The sequence below is a fragment of the Cyrtonyx montezumae genome, unplaced genomic scaffold (assembly GCF_038088225.1).
Source record: "Cyrtonyx montezumae isolate F1298 unplaced genomic scaffold, pur_monq_1.0 scaffold_24, whole genome shotgun sequence".
In the NCBI taxonomy this organism is placed as follows: Eukaryota; Metazoa; Chordata; class Aves; order Galliformes; family Odontophoridae; genus Cyrtonyx; species Cyrtonyx montezumae.
In genome coordinates, this window is record NW_027071981.1 from 3,403,863 (window position 1) to 3,423,124 (window position 19,262).

The 19,262-nt window shown below is 37.7% G+C and overlaps 1 protein-coding gene across 2 annotated transcripts in view; it reads left to right on the forward strand.

Annotated features, from left to right (window-relative positions):
• RALGAPA2 (Ral GTPase activating protein catalytic subunit alpha 2) overlaps nucleotides 1-19,262 on the forward strand; it is a 110,098-nt gene that overhangs the window by 12,330 nt on the left and 78,506 nt on the right. The window contains exons 4-12 of one of the 2 annotated variants that reach the window (XM_065739492.1): nucleotides 5,970-6,042; nucleotides 8,459-8,502; nucleotides 9,283-9,457; nucleotides 9,990-10,105; nucleotides 12,595-12,733; nucleotides 13,699-13,898; nucleotides 15,397-15,627; nucleotides 17,511-17,684; nucleotides 18,434-18,571. In XM_065739492.1, the coding sequence (XP_065595564.1) occupies nucleotides 5,970-6,042; nucleotides 8,459-8,502; nucleotides 9,283-9,457; nucleotides 9,990-10,105; nucleotides 12,595-12,733; nucleotides 13,699-13,898; nucleotides 15,397-15,627; nucleotides 17,511-17,684; nucleotides 18,434-18,571 (1,290 nt within the window). The remainder of the gene's footprint in view (nucleotides 1-5,969; nucleotides 6,043-8,458; nucleotides 8,503-9,282; nucleotides 9,458-9,989; nucleotides 10,106-12,594; nucleotides 12,734-13,698; nucleotides 13,899-15,396; nucleotides 15,628-17,510; nucleotides 17,685-18,433; nucleotides 18,572-19,262) is intronic. The other variant, XM_065739491.1, reaches the window with a different exon arrangement.

A 19,262-nucleotide genomic window follows, 5' to 3' on the forward strand; every position in this document is an offset into this window, starting at 1 on the left:
ATGTAATGATTGCAGAAGCAGCTGTATAGCCTAAATTTATTACTGCAGATGTGCACGAGTTACTTGTTTCACAAAGGCTGATGATAATTCAGCATAGGTTTATAATTGACTGTAGTCTGTTAGCAACCCTTTTGGAAAGTAGATTACAGACACTATGCAGTAAATACTCTGCATCTGTCAGAGGAACACCTGCTGTGATGGTGGGTGCCCAGTAGATATCAGCATGTACAAGTGCAGCTTAGGAATATACCCTTCTTTTTTAGTGCTGTCTAGTAATGCAGTTAAATCAATTAAAAAACATGTAACTTTGGTTTCTTCTAGACCAAGAGTGCTGTGATTACGTTAAATGTTGAACTCTGTGATTGCACTGTAGGCCTACTTTAAATGGATTATTGCATGAATTAGCAATGTTGATTAAGCACCTTAAAGCAAACAAAATGGGATTGTTCACAGCTTCATCTCATAAAAACCTGCATCAGTGAAACATGCAGTAGATTTTCACTCATAGCTTTTTTTGGAAGGCTTTAGAGCTACACTGTTAATTTTATGGTGTGCAAAAATATGTTTTTCTAGTATCTCTAACGTTTCCTTAGGATGCCTGGCTTGTTTCAGGGTATTGCTTCTAATGACGTTTTGCTTTGAATAAAAAAAGGATTAAAATTGAATTCTGCAGAACTGAATTGTGTAGTGAAGCTGGACAATTTAAAAAGTGTTGTAAAATTGTTTACAAGGAGTAATCAAGTTATTTGTGAGTTCTTGTTGCCAGGGGCCCTGGTTTCTAGTTTCTTGGGGTTATCCCTTTCGTGTAACTTTGTTTTTACTGTTTGGATTGTATTCATGTCTGTGCAGGTGTGTGGCTTCATTTCAGCCTCTGTAGATTATCTTACACTCGAAATCAAATTGCTGTTAAGAGTTTCAGCTTTAAGTCCAGGTTTTAGGTTTTGTTACAGCTTTTTATACTGTGCTTACAAATTTCACTGTTGAACATTGTTACAGACTTGGTGCTGATCCTCAAGCTCCATAGAGTGGAAAAGGGTTTATTTTTTATAACAATGAAATTGCTTCTTTCCAACACAAAGAAGATAGCTTACTGAACCATCCTCAGTTTGTTCTGCTGTAATTATGATTGATTAATCTGTTATTGTTATTAATGTTATTCTAGCATTCTGTTTTAAATCGTAAGTATACATGGTGTATATTTGTATACGTATCTTTTTGTATAGTGTTATGCCTGGGGAAGGATGTGTACCTTGCTTGCTTTGGGCAGATAGTTTCCCTCCACAAATAGCTATAAATAATTTACTGATACAATAAATAGGGTCTCTTTATGGAGATAGAACTGCTGCAGGCACACTGCAGCTCTTGGCCTCACCGAAATCAATGGATAACAGCAGAAAAAAAATCAAAATTGTTGGAAATTTTAATAGCTGAACTTTCTGAAGCTCTTGTACAGGTAAGACCAAACAATCTTAAACACAGAGATGTAGGAGAGCTGTTCTACATTTGGTATGGATTACAGTAGGTACAGCTGCCAGCAGACTAATAGGAGCTCCTCATTATGGACAGGCTGCATCAGGAAAGCTGTTTTTTTTTTCCTCAGAATCCATTCCCCTGAAATGGACATTATTCTGAACTTGTCATTGGCATCACCTCTGAGAGCACATTCAATCAGCAAGAACACATTTGATTTTGTTGCTGGTTAATAAAAGTGTGTTACAGAGCAGCAGTGCTTATCATCCCGCTTCTGTGCAAGTGAAGCTGGAAAACATTCAGGGCATTAGGGATCTTTGGTGAAAGATTTGGTGTGGTCTTGGCTTTCTTTGCTTTCTCCTTCCAGGCAGTGTGACATACTGCAATGGATGCAGAGCTACCCATTGTGGTGATGCTACTCAGCTAAGTTGGCAAAAATAAAAGCCTTTTAAAAAGAAATGGCAGTTTTGGTTAAGTCAGGAGGAATCTGTTTAAATACAGACCTTGGTGTTTTTTATTGTTCTTTGTTAAAATAAAGAGATCCTGCAAGCGTCCTGTGTAAACTAAGATTTAAACTTAACATTATTCCTAGTCATGCAGGAAGTCGGGAAGAAAAAGAACTATGGATAATCAGTTAAAAGAACTGACAGATACCCTGATGTGTTGATCAGTAGTAATACCTAATTTCTATTTCAAGTGTGCTATAATGGATTACCATATAGATGCAGCAAAGCACTAAGCATTAAATAGATCTATGTGTTTTCTGAAAAAGCAATATTATTTCACACCGTGGGGTTTCTTAAAATATTTCTTATTAGTGTACTGTGAAACTACAAGCAAGATGTCAATAGCCAGTTTGGATTCACAGCGGTGTTGCTAAAAGTCTAGGCTGGAGAGCAAGAAACTATCATTTGTTTCATAGAAATGGCAATATGAGTTTTTGAGAACACCAGGGGTTGGGAGAGGGAAGAGTATGTTCTTGGAAATCCTGAGTTGAAAGGACAGCGACCCGTGCATGTGCATGACAGAATATTATGTCAGGCTGTAGCACTATGCTGTTCTTCTGACGAATGCACATATGTGAAAATTACAATTAGAAGAGTGCTGTAGCCTTTACTTGGCATTTGCTTGTAACATGCCAAAATTTTCATGTAATGGTATAGCCCTTTAAACGTGCTAATGCACATTTGCACTGCAGGAGCAAGTATGCCCTCTGAATTTAGATAAATTCTGTTCCCGTCTTCTGCAGAGCTCTGGTATCTTTATAAGTCACTGTGATGGTGATGTTAGTAATCTAATTTGATTTTTAAAATGACTTCATCTTACTATTTGGTCATCCTGTGCGGATGATTAAGTGTATCTTTGCATTTTTCTGAAGTGAACCTCTGTTTTTTCCTGGTTTTGAGATGCTGAAATGGAGAAAGGTGTGAGAAACAACTGAAGTGTCCCAATTGTTACTGTGTCAGGAGATCTGGGGATATGGAAGCTTTCCTTAGACAGGAACTAATGCTCTCTTATTATTTTTCCCAAACCTCGATTTGTTTTGATTCAGTCACCTGAAAAGGGTGTTTTTATTCTGGGTTTTGTTTGTGTTTATTTGTTTGTTGTTGATTTATTTGTTTTGAAAAAAAGCCCAAACCGGAAGCATGTTCTTTCCTTCTTCCCCTGTCCTCCCAGCATTGTGCAATTTGAAGTATCAGCTGGCTTTTCCTCGTAGTTGTCAGACTCTGCAACAGTATTTTTGTGCCAAATTTGCTCTGAACATGACTTGAAATCAGTAACACTCAGATGCCGGAGTTATTCTTACATTCCTTTTCAAAATAAGTCTTAATTATGCATCTTTGACACACTGTCAGCTTATGCAGCTTACCCCTTATCATAGTTGACTTTGTAGAAATGAATTTCACATCCAAGTTTAGGTGAAATTTTGCAAGATAACAAGACACTGCCAGTTCTGCATGCTGTCATGCCTCTGGCCTTTCCCAAATAACAGTTAAGGTGCTCTGCAGGTTGCAGAGAGGGCATGGTGGAACTTAGCCTCCCTCAGTGCGCTGTTGTGTTCAGGCACAACTAACAGGGAGTGGTTCTTTGGTTCAGTTCTCCATCAGTGGGATCACAGAGTCACAGAATTGTAGGGGCTGGAAGGGACCTCCAGAGATCATCGAGTCCAACCCTCTGCAAAGCAGCTCCCAGCCCAGGTTGCACAGGTAGGCGTCCAGGCGGGTCCTGAACGTCTCCAGACATGGATGTTCAAACTGGAAAAATTACTCTTAAGAACACTGCTAAGGCTGTTGGGAAATAGGTATTGTTTATTTTTGCATCTATGGAAAACACGCTTGTATGTCAGCAGATTATTTCTCCAACTTTTCACTGAGTATGGCATGCCTGGTGTTTTAAGTATACTTCAGATTTATTCAGTGAAATTGACGTATTTTCTGGGCGTATTTTTTTTTATTTATGCAGAAGTGCTTGATCCTTTAGAAATTTAATTGAATTGGTTCTCAGTAGTTGGTGTTTTGAAACAAATGAGGTGGAAATTCAAAGGACAAGCTGAAGGTATCTTGCTAGGGCAGCCTGCAGAAGGAAGCTGATGTTTCTGTGATGCTTGCCATTCTTCTTATATTGACCTAGAAAAATGGAATAAAGTGCATTTACTGATTTATTTGTTACTGTGATAAATACAAAGGCGTTTTGAAGGCTTCTCCCTGTGGTGTATTCTGGTACCTGAATTCAGTGAGGCTTTGGTTGCTCCTCTCTGGGAGAGTTTTCCTGGTGGCCTGGGGAAGGAGCTGTGTGGATAGCACTGAAACAGAGCACGGCGAGGACACAAGAGGGATGTGCCTGATTTATTTATTTATTCACTTTTAGAAATGCCAAATACTATTTGGGGGACATGTGCTGTGGATGTAAAGGAAGAACAGTCTGTCTGTGTGACCTGAGGTCTGGTTCCCTAAGTCTGTGAGCTTGTCGTGACTTCCATCTTCTGCCATGGGGAAGGGAATGTTCCATCTTCAAAAGATGGTGACTTTCAGTGTTGCATACAGTTGCTGAAGCACTTTGTTGTGAAAAATAAAAAACTATCATAATCCATCACAAGCATATCGTTTTTAACAGCAATAATGGTTCTTGTTTAGGCTTAAATCACAAACCGTTGCTGTCTTGGCTGTGTTGCTTTATTTCTTCTTGTGAGCTTTTCTGTGCAAAAGACCAACAAATGGGTCACCACTGCTTAAGTTACTTGTCAGTCATTGTGCATCCTGCATGTAGTTTTTCTGAAGACTTGATGGCTCTTCATTGTGCAGAAATTTATTCTGGTGGTTTTCTTTGATGACTGAACTCAGACTGCTGGTCGTGTATAGCGCTGTTCAGTTTTATTTTACTTCCTAAAGCAGACGTTAAAACTCACTGCCCATTTAGATATAACTTCTAAATTTCACATCCCAACAACTGAAAAGTTGTAAGTTCTAGACATTTTTTCTCTGAAATCTGTGCAAAAACATGTGTGTTCTCATGTCTTTTTGGGAAGCTGAGTGTCAGTAAGTTAGCTGTCCTGTACTAACACTACACCGACTCGCCAAGTCCTAGTTTATTATGCTAACACCTGACTTAAACACTGTTTAAAAGCAATGTTTACCAAAATTAGACCCCTAAATTGCTTGGATTTATCCAGACTATTTAATAACATTACCATCCAGTAAGCTGAAAAAAAATGTTTGGTAGCCCCAACTGTTCTTTGCAACTAATATTATAGGACTCCATAAAGGAAAGCACTTAAGCATATGCTTAAATTGCTTTGCTTTGTGGATGCTCTGCTGAGTAACAAAACCGAGGGGAAATGGGCTTGACCAAACCTCTTTCTTTGTTTGATCTGTCTCTGTTAGCATCAGTCAGAGGAAGATCGCTGTACATTATTCCACATAAGTGCTTTATTAACTGCATGTGCTATGAATTAAATTAGGCTAGCTTTGTGTAATTTGGCTCGGTTTCACTCAGCGGCTGAAAACACAGGTAAATCATCTCACGGTAAAAATAACTGCCCTGCTGCTCATCTCTGCCTTAGCTGGGAGATAGACCCCATTAGCTGATGAAAAGGCAGACCTAAGCCACCCAATCTCAAAATCTGGACTGTATCAATCTAACAGTAGTTATTACCAGGCACTTCAGAAAAATGTAACCCAAAGTGAGTCTCTTAGAAGGAAATTCTATCTGTAACGTCTTCATTAGAAATCAGTTTATATTCTGAAATGCTAGGGCAATCCAAGAGAGGGGGAAGGGGAAAGAGACTTGTGCCAGTGCCATAGCATTTATTTAGGACCATTCCAAGCATCTTCCTGTGTAGCAAGGGAGTAAGTAATGGTGAAGAGTTCTAATTATTATAGGTATCTGCTTTCCATTGTGTTCTTTCTCCCTATATATAACCATTTCATTTATGTTTTGTGTATTGGTTTATCTGTATCCTCTGAATGAGACAGTTTGTTGTGGAAAATTTGACTATTTAGTTTTGTTTCCTGCAGAAAATACTGCAACTACTACCTGAGAGGATTTTTTATCGATGGCATTTTCGCAGTATAGGTAAGAAGGAATGGTTTAAAAATGATCTAGTAAAAATAAAATCTGTGTTTTCTGTATTCGTTTTCCTGGTTCTGCAAGTCCTCTAAGCTACAGAATGGCATAGTTTTGCCCAATACACAGATAGTACTTACATGTGAGATTTGCATCTGAAAATACTTGAAACATCTGGAAAATCTTTTTACCTGTGGAATAGCTTTGTGCGTTCTTTGTTTGGTGTGGTTTTGATTGCTTGATTCACTTTTGTTTTTGCATGAAAGCTCCTGGAATTTTTGTATTCTTGGATTTACCACAGTCCTCTCCCCTTTCATCTCTTTCATAGCTTTTAGAGCACCAAAATGATGAAGGATCTAAACCAGTACCCCTTTTCCAAATTAGGTCTCCATTTGCATACACAGATTAAGTCCAAAAAATTAAGATTGAGAAGGGCTGTGGAATCTGTATTTACTCTTCTGCAAATTTGCTTTGTCTTTCACAAGTGATCACACAAGATGCCCATGCAAATTTGTAGTAATAAAAATTATCTTTCCCTCAGAATAGATACTGTGTTGAACTTGCACTTGGTCTTCTTTTGGAAATATATTCTGATACACTCCTGCTTTCCATTGGTGACTTTTGAATAGTTAAGCACAAGTTACACTAGATGCGAACCATTGGGCTACTACATCACATAAGAGTTTTAATTTCTTCTGTGATAGTGCTGTGACATTATTCTCTTTACGTTTTAATTCATTAGTATTTGTGAAATTCAGTTATCACAATCTGTGGGAATTAAAAAAAGGAATTTCTGTTTCAGAGCTGGAATAGTGAAACAAAGAGATAAAGGACAAAAATATAGACTGCGTTTTTGAATAACTTTGAGTGGCCCGCAGTTTTGTTGGCCTGTGTACATAGACTTCTGAATACACAGCACTTCTGCAAGTCTGGCCCCAGCTGTCTTTCATGGATCCTTCTTTTAGTGGAGGATTTGCCAAGCCAGTTGATACTAGCCATTTCAGACACAGGATCCTGTGGATGACATTTGCTTGGTCAAATGAAGAGGCTCTTCATTCTTTATCTGCACTCTACGATATTTACAATACGTACTGTGGCTTCTGGAGCAAGGGAGGGAATAGGAGGAGCACAGGAAAGTTGCTAGTAAAGCTTGGCATCATTTTCTTCAGCTTCCTGTCCATTCTGTCTGTTCACAAGCAGCTATTTTGCAGAAGTCTTTATAAGCGTAGAACTCAACACTGCCTTGCAACGTACGCCTAAAACCAGAGTTGTTAACTTAGTTAAGGCACTTAGTGTGCTTGACTTAATATTCTTCCATTAGTTTTTCACCTTAAAGCATTTAAGATAGTAAGTATCTAGCAGTTTGAGTCACTCTTGAACATTGGAAATACAATTTTCTGAACTTCTATTGGTGAGTTTTTCAGTAAAAAGTATAGGGATTTCATTACAACTGTGAAAGTTCTGCTTCTGAATGCTACCAAGGTGTTCACAATATTTTCTTTTGCTGTTTGTTGAAGTAAATTGGACAGATTATGCTGCTTTGGGAGGGGAGCAAAGAGATGTATTTCTTTGTTACAGTAGTTTTTTGTTGGTTGCTTGGTTTGGTTTCCAGCACCATTTCATCAGCTCTTATGTTTTCATCCCAACAATGTATTTGCTGTTGCAAAAGAAATAATGAGTGGAAGGTGAAGGTCAAGGAAAGGGCTGTTGTCACATTTCCAGTTAGCACTGAGAAAAATAAGAGATGTCTGCTTGACCACTTTATTTCCATTTCATCTGAACAAGTCTAGAAAAAATTGCATTTAGTCAGTTGTTTTAGAGCAAGTGTATTGATGTTCTTGCTCCCTTTGAATAGTTGAATTTGGATACATCTACAGCTGTGTTCCATAAATGAGCTACAAAATTTGGTTAGCTATTTAGAGTGCACCTTGTAATTTGCTTTTTGCTTGAGGTTCACGTGTGCTAATTAGTACTTGCTATCTACGTTAATAACTTCATAGGATCATAGAATGGCCTGAGTTGAAAAGGACCTCAAAGGTCATTGAGTTTCAGTCCCCCTGCCAACCACTAGAGCAGGCTGCCCAGAGCCACATCCAGCCTTGCTTTGAATGCCTCCAGGGATGGGGCATCCACCGCCTCTCTGGACAACCTGTTCCAGTGCATCACTGCCCTCTGAGTGAAAAACTTCCATCTAAAATACTGAAATGGAGTCTTCTCAAAGGGTCGTGTTCTCAAAACCTGGTGTAGTAACAGCTGAGTACTACCTTATGTTCTTTTGTGAGGAGTTTGACTAAAAACATTTTTAACTGGAGAATTTGATACGTAAGATCACTCTGATTTTAAGTCAGAAGTTTGGAACAAGCAGTTGACCTGATATTTTTAAACTTAACGTCTGATATGTGCCTATTTCATCTTCCTAATCCAGGGTCGATTTTGAAGAAACTTTTGCACACTGGAAACTCTCTCAAGGTATCTCTCTTCAATGATGTATTATTTCTTTTCCATCTAATTTGTACGAAGCAAATTTATTTTTCAGTTTTTCATTGTCAATGTCTTTTCAAATCACTTAGCTTTTCCGTTCACCTTCTATTTACAAGTTTTAAGATTGTAACTGTGGGCTGTTTTACAATTCATGTTTTTCAGTTGTGCTGTTATAATGACCTTTCTTAATTTAGCTGGAGAGGTTAGCAGCATATTTGGTTAGTACTTCATTTTTTCAGATTCCTCTAGCGTGAAGTGCACTGTGTTACAGGTGGAGGTTTCTTGTTTGACAAATAGTTTTAAACTCATCTTTGTTACTCCAAAGAAATTGCTAAAGTCAAAATTGGATCTTCCTAAAGAGAAAGAAGGAAGTAAATTTACAAACTCTGCCTTGGGTGGTTCTGTTGTATCTCAGTTTTCTTGGGGATCTTCTGGTCCTGCTGACATTGAGGAGAGCAGCTTGCCTAAATGTGCATGGTTGTTTCATCATTCGTAGGGCAGAAGCAGCCAAGCTTCTTGTCCCCCTCCTTGGAGGTTGGAGCCATCATGCAGTCTCCATGGGGTGCCCCTGTCTTGGTACAGCTCACCTTCGCTCTTCAGTGCTCTTGTTAAATTAGCAATGGAATTATTTGTGCTATGAGCAAAAGACTCAATAGCACAGAATTGGAATTAGATGTACTTGTCCTGCACTTTCATAACTACTTGACTGTGTTACTGTACTTTCAAATTTGTTTTCCTCTTTTTTTCTACAAAATCATCCCCTTGTAGATAAGATGTGAAGGAATCCGTCTGTTTCTTCTCTGGCTTCAAGCACTTCAGACTAACTGTACAGAAGAGCAGATATTAATATTCGCATGCCTCGTGCCTGGGTTCCCACCAGTTATGTCCTCACGAGGTCCCTGTACGCTAGAGAACGTCATTAGTCCTCCTAATTCACCAGATGGTGAGTAAACTAACAGTTTCTATGCTAGGAGTTTCACCTATTCCCTTTCCCTGAAGACACCATGGACCTATAAAGCTGCTTGCAGGGGCAGTGCCACGTGGATGATACTATTAGTCTTTGTAGCTCAGAGATGGCCCGAATTTGTCAAGCTATTGAAGTTTTCTGCAGTCTTCAGGTTTTGTCATTCTGAGTTAAGAACAGTTTTTTTTTTTTTTTGTTGTTTTTATATTGAGGTAAAGCGACATGAACACCTTTCTGCAAAATAAGTCACTGTGTAGATTTACAGCTTATTTGTTAATATGCAGCAACTGCCTGTGTTAATCCTTCCAAACTGTACTAAATCAGAGATCGGTCCCGTGCGCAGATATATGTGAAGGTATATGGGAAAATACAAGAAGTCCAAGCAGTTTTGGCTTTGCACAACTTAGAAGCACATTGGTAATTATTAGCAAATTGGTCTTTTTATGGAGAATATTATTTATTTCATTATTTCCAGGTTTCCTGTGTTTAAAGCATTTTCTCTTTATTCTAGCTAAGATTTTTCCAGAAGAAATTACCCCACTTTTGCCAGCTGTCTCTGGAGAGAAAATTGCTGAAGACCAAACCTGCTATTTTCTTCAGTTACTATTAAAATATATGGTTATTCAGGTACGGAAGATATATGTTTTTAACTATTCATATTTGGAGGATTGTACTTGTGATAAAACATCATTTACACTTTATATATACAGAGCTGCTCTTGCCTCTTTTCATCTGCATTTTCTTGTTTTTTTTTTTCTATTAAGAGGATAATCATCCCAAGGATCTTTCTTTGAGCCATTTTTGCTGAAAATCCTAATTCTTACCAGAAATAAGGAAAACTTGATTAATGTTACCCAAACTGTAAGAAGTTTTTCTTTGTATCCATAAGGATTTCTCACAAAGTTACTGTAAACTTACTGCTTCTGTTTCAGCAACTGTAATTAGAAAGCTGATTTTCAAAATCCAGCTTTAATTTGACTTGGAAGTAACGCGTATAATATTCTTACATTATTAGATCCTTCAACTATGATTTTGCAGAGAGAGACAGATTTGGTTTTACAGTGATGTGACAATACATGGTCTTATTTTTCTGTTTCACTGGTAACAATTAAAAGCTTTAGTTAAGAGGGCTGGTCAGGGTCCTGATATGTAAATAATGAGGTTCCAGGGTCCTGATAAGTAAATAATGAGGTTCCATCATAGTGATCATTGCTTTTTTTTTTTTTTTTTTAATTTATTTACAGTCTCTCCTAAGCTGCAGTTTTTATTTTTTCTTTAATTTTCTAGTTAGCTGGAATAAATATTTATACTCCAGTGAGGTGAACAAAGCAGTGACATCACACTCAAAATTCAGAAAAGAGGTCTTTTCTTACAGTTGCTTTTTAAGGCAGACATTTTTACATATTATCGAGGGAAGATACAGTGTTTGTTAGATCTTTTAAATCTCCACACAAAAGTGGTATGTGAAGGATGGAAAAAGCATTGAAAATACCTGTCTTTTATGCTGTGATTACATTTAGAATGTTCATATGGGGAGAAATGCGAGTTAATCTCTTTGTGTACGTTAACAACCAAGAAAGACCACAGGACAAAGAGATAAGAAAAGGGAGATGGCTTCTGAGTTTTTTTGTTTTTTTTTTTAAGAATGCAAGTCACAAATAAATCAAAACTTCAAATTAGAAATAAATCAGATCCATCTACTGAAGAAAGAACATAAGATTGTCTATTAAAAATAAACATTAAAAATTAAACATTTTCAACAAAGATGAAACTGTTTAGACAATAAACATATATAATTATATGTGTATATACATGCAGTAAAAATGCAATACTAAAGAGTCATTTGGAAAGGTTTTTGTTCATTAACTTATATTCACAATTTATGTTTATCTGGACAGAATTTAACATAGTTTATTTTACATAACAAATGTTGGAGAAAGTCAGAAGTCTTGCTTCCAGCTCTGCATGTTTGTTTTGCAAAAGTGTACATTGCAAGCCCGCAGATTTTTAGAGAGCTGGAGAAAGGTACGGTCTAGATTAGAACATGAGAAAGTGTTTGAAAGAAAAAATATCCTGCTAGACTAAAATAAGCATTTTTTTTTTAACTCCATAGATTATCACATGGGAAACAGACAGTGAACTTGTCCATTACCTACAGTTGGACAGGATTTTCTAAGTGTTTTAAAAATTAATTAAGAACCCTTTTGGTGTGTCTTCTGGTGTGTCACAAAAATAAAAAAGATGTGAAGTAGGCTCAAATTTGAACTGTGTACCAAAAATTAAGTGCTTACAGTGCTCCCTTGAGTTCCATAAAAAGATTTGTGCTGCAAGAGACTAAAATCCAGGTAGGCTTAGGTCATCAGTGGAAGAAATGCTTCATTTTACAAAGGTATATTTTGGTGTTTCCTGATTGAAATGTTATTGGATTTTCTCACACAGATAAAAACCACACTCACTTAGTCTGTGTTCAACTTTTTCCAAATTGAAAAAGTTTTAGTGTGCAAAAAGCAACCCTTGCCAAAATTTGGCACAGTCTTTACAAGGGACACTTTCAAAACTGTTGCTAAGGGACACCTTGAAAGTGCATATGTGATTCCTTGGTGTATGTCTGCACAGGAACAGAGTGCTGCTCAGGACAAACAAGGATGTCATCACTTGTACCCAGCGTCCCATGTCTCAAAGGAGCACTGTGCACACTTAAAATAAGTGTGGGCTTTGAGAATTGTTCTGGTAACAACATATTGGTGATGAAAATGTAGCCCAGAGGTATTCATCATTTTGTCCAAATTCACAGCTAAGAAGCAAATTTGTTAAAAAGAATTAATACTACATTAATGCTGCACAGAATAAGGACAGCAATATGGTTGTGTCCGAATGAGCTTGCTTTCTTTGATACACTGAAGTCCTTCAAGGTAGCATTTCATATTTTTAGTGTGCTTTCTGAAAAACTAAAGAAATTCAGGACTGTTGTTTTGTCGTCTCCTGTTAAAGTGCACTTATTCATCTTTCTCATTAAGTAGAGCAACATTTTGTCACCAGCGTGGAATGATTCTCAGTATAAAATATGAACTTCAAGCTTTCTGTTTCTTTCTTTCTTTTTTAATTTTGTGGCAAAGGCTGCCAGCCTGGAGTGGAAGAATAAGGAGAACCAAGACACTGGTTTTAAGTTTCTCTTTACCTTGTTCAGAAAATACTACCTTCCACACTTGTTTCCATCTTTTACAAAACTAACTAACCTCTACAAACCTGTTCTAGGTAAGTTGCAAATTTTGTCTTTTAAGTAAAAAGAAGGAGTCCTTGTTTCCTTAAACAGAAAGCATGAGCATCAAAACTCAAATGAAAGGAAACTGAGTTGTAGCTGTGAAAGAAACAATGAACTCAGTTTGTATTGCTATAAGCATCTAGAGGAAGCACTTCTCTGGGTTTGAAAGCATGCTATTTCGGTAGTGTTCACATTTTCATTTGACTTTCTCCTAATATTCTACTGAATTATTTATTAGAGTCAGTAGGAGCAGGGTTTTTAACACTCACCTGATACACTACAGCCTCTTCATCACTCCTCCCTTCCCTCTCTGACTTCTAACTCCTGTCTTTGCAATTTGCTGTTAGTGTCAGTCACCTCTGTGCCAATTCAGTCACATTGTTCACAAGTAGAGCACAATCCTTGCTTGTTTCTCAGCCATCTATAGATGGTTTTTTCTCCTCCACATCTAAGTGTGTGTTAATTGTGACTCAACCTACCTCCTTTTGGCAATCTTTCACTTTCTTCCCGTGTGTTCTTTTTTATTTCCTCTTGTGTGATGCTCTTTGCACCTGAGCTAACGTCTCTTTCCCATGTGCTAAGTGTTCTTCTTAATCTTTTCACTATTGAGTGTTCCTGAGTCATCTTTCTCATTCTACCTTATTAATAAGACCCTGTGAAAGTTATACTTATGTTGAGGACTCGTTTGTTTTGGATCTTGTCTTTGCAGCATTTTTGTTTACCTTTCTTTTTCCTAATACAAATTACAGCCTTCATGAAAGATTTGTGCTTTGGTGTTCTTGCTTTTAAGAAATAGTAATTAATACAAGTGTTAAATAATAAAAGCAGTCAGTCATTGCATCTGTTATTTCACACAGAGAAAATGTTGGTGACACATTGTATGCATTTAAACAGAGTCTGGAAGCAAGTACAGCTTAAGATTTGATTTTCTCTGTATTTTCTCTTTTTATCTCACCAGATATTCCTGATACAAGACCAAGACCAGTATACATTACTGCAACACGAAACAATGAAAATGTCTATAGCACAAAAATTCCCTATATGGCAGCTCGAGTTGTGTTTATTAAGTGGCTTGTTACTTTCTTTCTTGAAAAGAAATATTTAACTGCTGTTCAGCATACAAAAAATGGAGGAGAAATGCTCCCTAAAATTATTCAGGTGTGCTTTAAAGTTTACCTTTTTTCTCTTTGTATGTGCTAGCAAGTGATTGCAGTGCACTGACAACTGCAGCAAGAAAGAAGTGCAATCCCCAAGTGAATAACTGATGTACTTGTAAATTAATTATCTTTTCTTTTATGAAGGAGGGAGTTTTCAAGGGAATCTCTTAAGTAATTAACTACATTTTCTTCTCATATCTGTTTGCCTTACCAGATTTCATTGCTACTATCTTTTGGAATTTAATCTGTAAACTGTCAAACTTATTTGAGGCACAAGCTATTTCCTGGTAACATCAAAGGCTGTTTTGTTTTCCTCTCAATTATAGCAGCCGTTTACAATGAGATACTAGAAAAATATTTCACTTTTAAATTCTGGTTGAGATTTCTGTAGGATTAGGAGCTTAAAATGAATTTTGTGGAAATAAATTGTTTTAAGAGGCTCTCTAGCTTCCCATTAAAAATCTAGGATCAATATCGATTTTATATTCTTCTCTTGAATTGTGGATCAGTGTCAAATCTGGCTTGAGTGGAAAAACATTCACTAACTATGAAAGTCAGACTGTATATTTTCATGTTAATTAATTTTGAAGTTCTTCACTGAGGAGTTTTGAAACCTTAGAAGGGCAAAGTGTAGCTTATCTACTGAAGGTGCTTTTTCGTGATCTTTTCATTCTCATTGGACTTCCCACCTTCTGTCTAAACGTGTGCTGTGCCACTGCAATAGGTGTAGACTGGAAAATGAAATCTTTCCAGTGAGTTTTGTAGGCTACTGACAGCAATTAAATATTTAGGCTATATAAGGATATTGCTGCCTTCAGAATGGAGCCTTGTCAAAAGTTATCACTTAGCTGAAGCCAGGTGTCAGCTTTTGGCTCGTGTTGACTTCCTAGCTGTTAGAAACTTCAGTGCCTGTAGTCTGTGCATCCTTAGTACAGCAGAATTTTACAGAACAATTTATTATGAAAAATAGTGGAGACATACTGCTTCTCTCTTTGTCAAAGAGACAGCAGCCTTATTGAAGTAAACATAAAGCCAAACTGCATTTGGACAGTGCTTTCCATTAGTGTAAGTATCATTCATTTTCCAGCAATTCAGATGCAGTTTTATTCACTTTCTTCCAAAGGCTTTGTCCTCTGTCTTCCCTTGACTGAATTATTTTTGCCAGACATGGTTCAGGATGAAATGTTGGAAAATAAATGCGATGCCACGCCAGAACAATACCTGACAAAGAGCTGTCAGGAATAGTAATGCCTGAGAATTTGCAGCATGTATAGTGATGTGATCCATCTTTTCTCAAAAATCCAATGGACTTGGAGATGCTTCTCTTTTCTGCCTGCCAGCCCTCCAGCCCCACCACTACACCCCATCCTCTTTTTTTGGGGGGGAGCAGGCAAGTAAGTCACCTGCTCTGGGCTGCAGGAAGTATGCATCATATAGGACCACACGTTCAGTGTTTGCGTTTCAGTAATCTAATTAGATACATCATTTCTTCTGTGTAGACTGTTGGTGTTGTAAACCAAGATAAAAACCCTGAGCTGGAAACCAGCATGCCTTACATAAGTGAGCAAGAGAGAAGCCATTCCAACAGCAGCACGTTGTCCGACCGGCGGCTCAGCAATTCAAGCCTCTGCAGCATCGAAGAGCAGCATCGGACCGTCTATGAGATGGTGCAGCGGATCCTCTTGTCCACTCGAGGCTATGTTAACTTTGTTAATGAGGTGTTTCGGCAGGTAAATGTGCACGTGTAGTTGCCATCATGTGATTCATGTGATTTTTTTTTTTTAATTGGTTGAAACAGCAGTTCTAGGTCACATCAGTTTATAGGAGACACCCTTCAGCAGCAGAGTGGGCATGCATGCTGTATTGAGAAGTGTTCTGTGTGACATGGTTAAGGAACTCCTTGTACCAGTGCTATTTGTGAGATGGTTGTCATTTTGCTGGGAAGGAGTGGTTGTGTGTGTTGAGAACCACTGTGGGATGCTGCCCTCTGCTGGTGTTTGTTCAGAGTGTGTGTAAAGTTAAACTGGCTTCTGGGGAGCAGAAGCTAACAGGATGCAGCACTTTTATTAAATATGATCACTGTTCAGTAATTGAAGCAGATCCTGTCCATGTTTATCTCTCCCTTACAGGAACCTCACTAGACACTCCAGATTCCTCTGTGTTTTACTTTTCCTTCTGCCCTACTTCTCAACCTCCCTGAAAGCATCTTGTGTAGTAGCCATCCATCCCACTGCTTTACTAATAGTCTGGTAATTGTCATCAGACCTTTTCAGTTTCCCCATAACTTGGAGAGCAGCATGCTTGCTGTGTGGTGTATTTAATCTAGCTTTGGCTCACCCTTCAGTTTCTGCAGAGTAGGAGTTGAAGACTCCATCTCACTGTTGGATATTGTGCTTCATGCTGACTGGAGAAAGGGAAACGTGCTATATGGTGCGAAGATTTCCCCCTGAGCAGGGGGGTATCTGAGCAGGATACCCCTGTCATGTCTTTGCAGCTAAACTGACTGTAGGAGGATGTGCTACAAATGTTTGTTCTGAAATGCATTAATGCAGCTTCTGTTGTTTCATAGATTCATAGATACATCAGATTGGAATTGTGAAAAATGGGTAATCTCTTCATAGACAGAGCAGGTTTTTTTTTAATTGGAGAATGTATTTAATTCCTTTCTGTAATGGAATGCATATGATACCAAAGTAGGAACTTTTCTTTTTCTGGCAAAATGAGTTGTTGTGGTTTTTTTTTTTTTGGAACCAGATGAAATTCTTATACCTCGATTTCTGTGCCATTTCAGTGTTGTCCAAAGATATTAGGAGGTAGTGAGATTTCATTTTTAGAAGTCTATAAGATGTTCTGAGATCCAACTAGCTTTGTACCACTGCAAGGGATAATACTGAGCCAATACAAATATGGTAGACATCACCCACAGTTTAGTGAGTGTGTAGTTTCCCTGGACTTATAATACTGCAAGAGTCTAACACACATCACTATTTCTTTAAATGCCCCAGAGCTCCAGAAATGTGGGGAAGCAGCCTGCTTGGCCTTTGAAGGCTCTCATAGTAATCATCTTTACAGAGTGGTTACAAATACTGACATGGGGTAGCATGTTGAAAATTAATTAATTGTGTTGATTTTTTAGAACGTTGTCAGAAAGGATTGAATGCCAATCACCGCTGTTCTCTTCACAGTTTACTGTCTTGTCTCTGCCCACACTAAAATGGCATTTCATATCCTGTGCTGGTAGTTTGAAGTCAGTTTCTTCAAAAAGCGTAGGGTAGAGCCCACATTTAAGCCTGCCAGACCTCTGTGCCTAATAATGATTGTAAGATGAATCCACCTTAATTTAGGGAGCTTACAGCAAGCAAATGCAGCTTGTTGTGGTTGTCTGAACAAATGCAATATGGAAATTGTTGGGAATTAATACTTACAGAATTGTGAGATCCCACCCAGGTGTAGATATACACATACGTTGTTGATTAACCATAACTCCTTATACAGATGTAAAAAATGTTTATTTTTGATTCGTGTTGTTTATGAGTGCTGATGATGCGTGTGTGTATATGCATGGATTTCTATGCCTTGTATATGCAGTAAAATTAGTTAACTTTAAATTTAGGCATTTTTGTTGCCTTCCTCTGATATATCTGCAACACGAAAAGTGGTTAAGGTATATCGAAAGTGGATACTGCAAGAGAAGCCTGTGTTCATGGAGGAGCCAGACAAAAAGGAGAACAGTGAAGATGCTGTTGTCAGTTTAGAGGATTCATCAACACAGACGGATGGTAAACATGTATGCTATCAGTGTTATTCACATTATTCTGTCTCTTTGCAATATATTATCAGTTTCTTAAACTTCCTTTGTAAGTTTGTAGAAATTGAAGTTGTGTGGGAAATAGGGATTCAAAAGTGCTATATCTAAGGGCCAGAAATATGAATCATTACTGTGTGTTCAGTAGGCCTTACTGAGTGCCAAGAAAGATTGCAGCTCTTTGAAAAATACAACCTTCTTCATTACTCCTTGCCTGTAGAGGTATGGTAGCAAGAACTTAATGGGAGTGGTGGTAATTACTTAAGAACCTGAAAATATCTACTGATTTCCATATACTCTGTCAGAACGTTGAATCCATAACTCTAGGAAGTAAAAATTGTGTGACATCATCTTTTTCATGTTCACTAATATTAAATACTTTGATGTTCACGTTCAAAACTACTTCCGTAGAGATTTTGTTACACTGAGAAAGATGGTTGAGTTATAAAATCGGGATTGGTAGTTTTTTCGGGCTTGAATTGCAATTATTACAATCAGTGACTACAAAATGTAAGATAAAATATTTCAAAATGACATAGTTCTTGTATGAACCTTTAAATTCCATATACTATCTGTTTGCTCAGAGATATTGATGATAGACATGACTTCCTTGCTGCAATGGACATAGGACACAGTAGTTCCCCCTTCTTGCTTTTGCCATTTTAATTCATTTTGAATAAGCAGACATTTTGCTTTCTTCTTGGTCACTAACTGAGTGATGTTTTTGAAAGCTTTCCTCTGACCATTCAGGACATAAGCGCTCATCCAGCTGGGGAAGAACATACTCCTTCACCAGTGCTGTTAACAGAGGATGTGTGTTAGAAGATGAGGACAAAAACGTTAAAGCTGGTGCTCAAGCTGCGTTACAGGTGTGCTGTGTTGAAAGGTTACAAGGCTGTAACAGTCCTGTAACTTACACTACACATTATAATCCAGTCATATAGCCATATTAAATTTTATGATGGTTTCCAGATGAACATTTTGGGAGAGGTCTGGGTTAGCACAAATGAGATGTCTGAATCTGCTGAGCTCAGTACATAGCACAAGACAGCCCCCTTTCTTGTCAGTTATAGATATATTGGGAGTGGGGAAGGGGAGACATATCCTCCATGTGTTGTTCAATTTTCTTTTTGCATTACTGAAAATAATACCCTTCTGGGTTTTATGTAAACTGTAACTTCCTATTTTGGTTTAAGAGCTTAGGTAAAGGTTCTTATGAAATTAGTACTCTGAAATTAAGAAAGAAACTACAAGGAGTTGATCATCAGATATGATTTGAACTTGGTTTAACATACATTTTATAAATTATGTGCCCGTGTCTCAGACCTGAATAACTATTTTGAGGTACAAGGTACATTTTTTTCCCTACTGTTGGTACTATGGATTAGAACTGTACACATGATTTTATCATACCTCATTTATTGGAAATAGTGGTGTTTGCTTAAGCATATGACGTTGGGAATTGAGTAGCTAGAGGAGTGGCACTCCTACCTGACCAAATAGACAACAGACTATGTAATATATGCCTTTGTTATCAAGTAATGCCACCTGACTTTGATT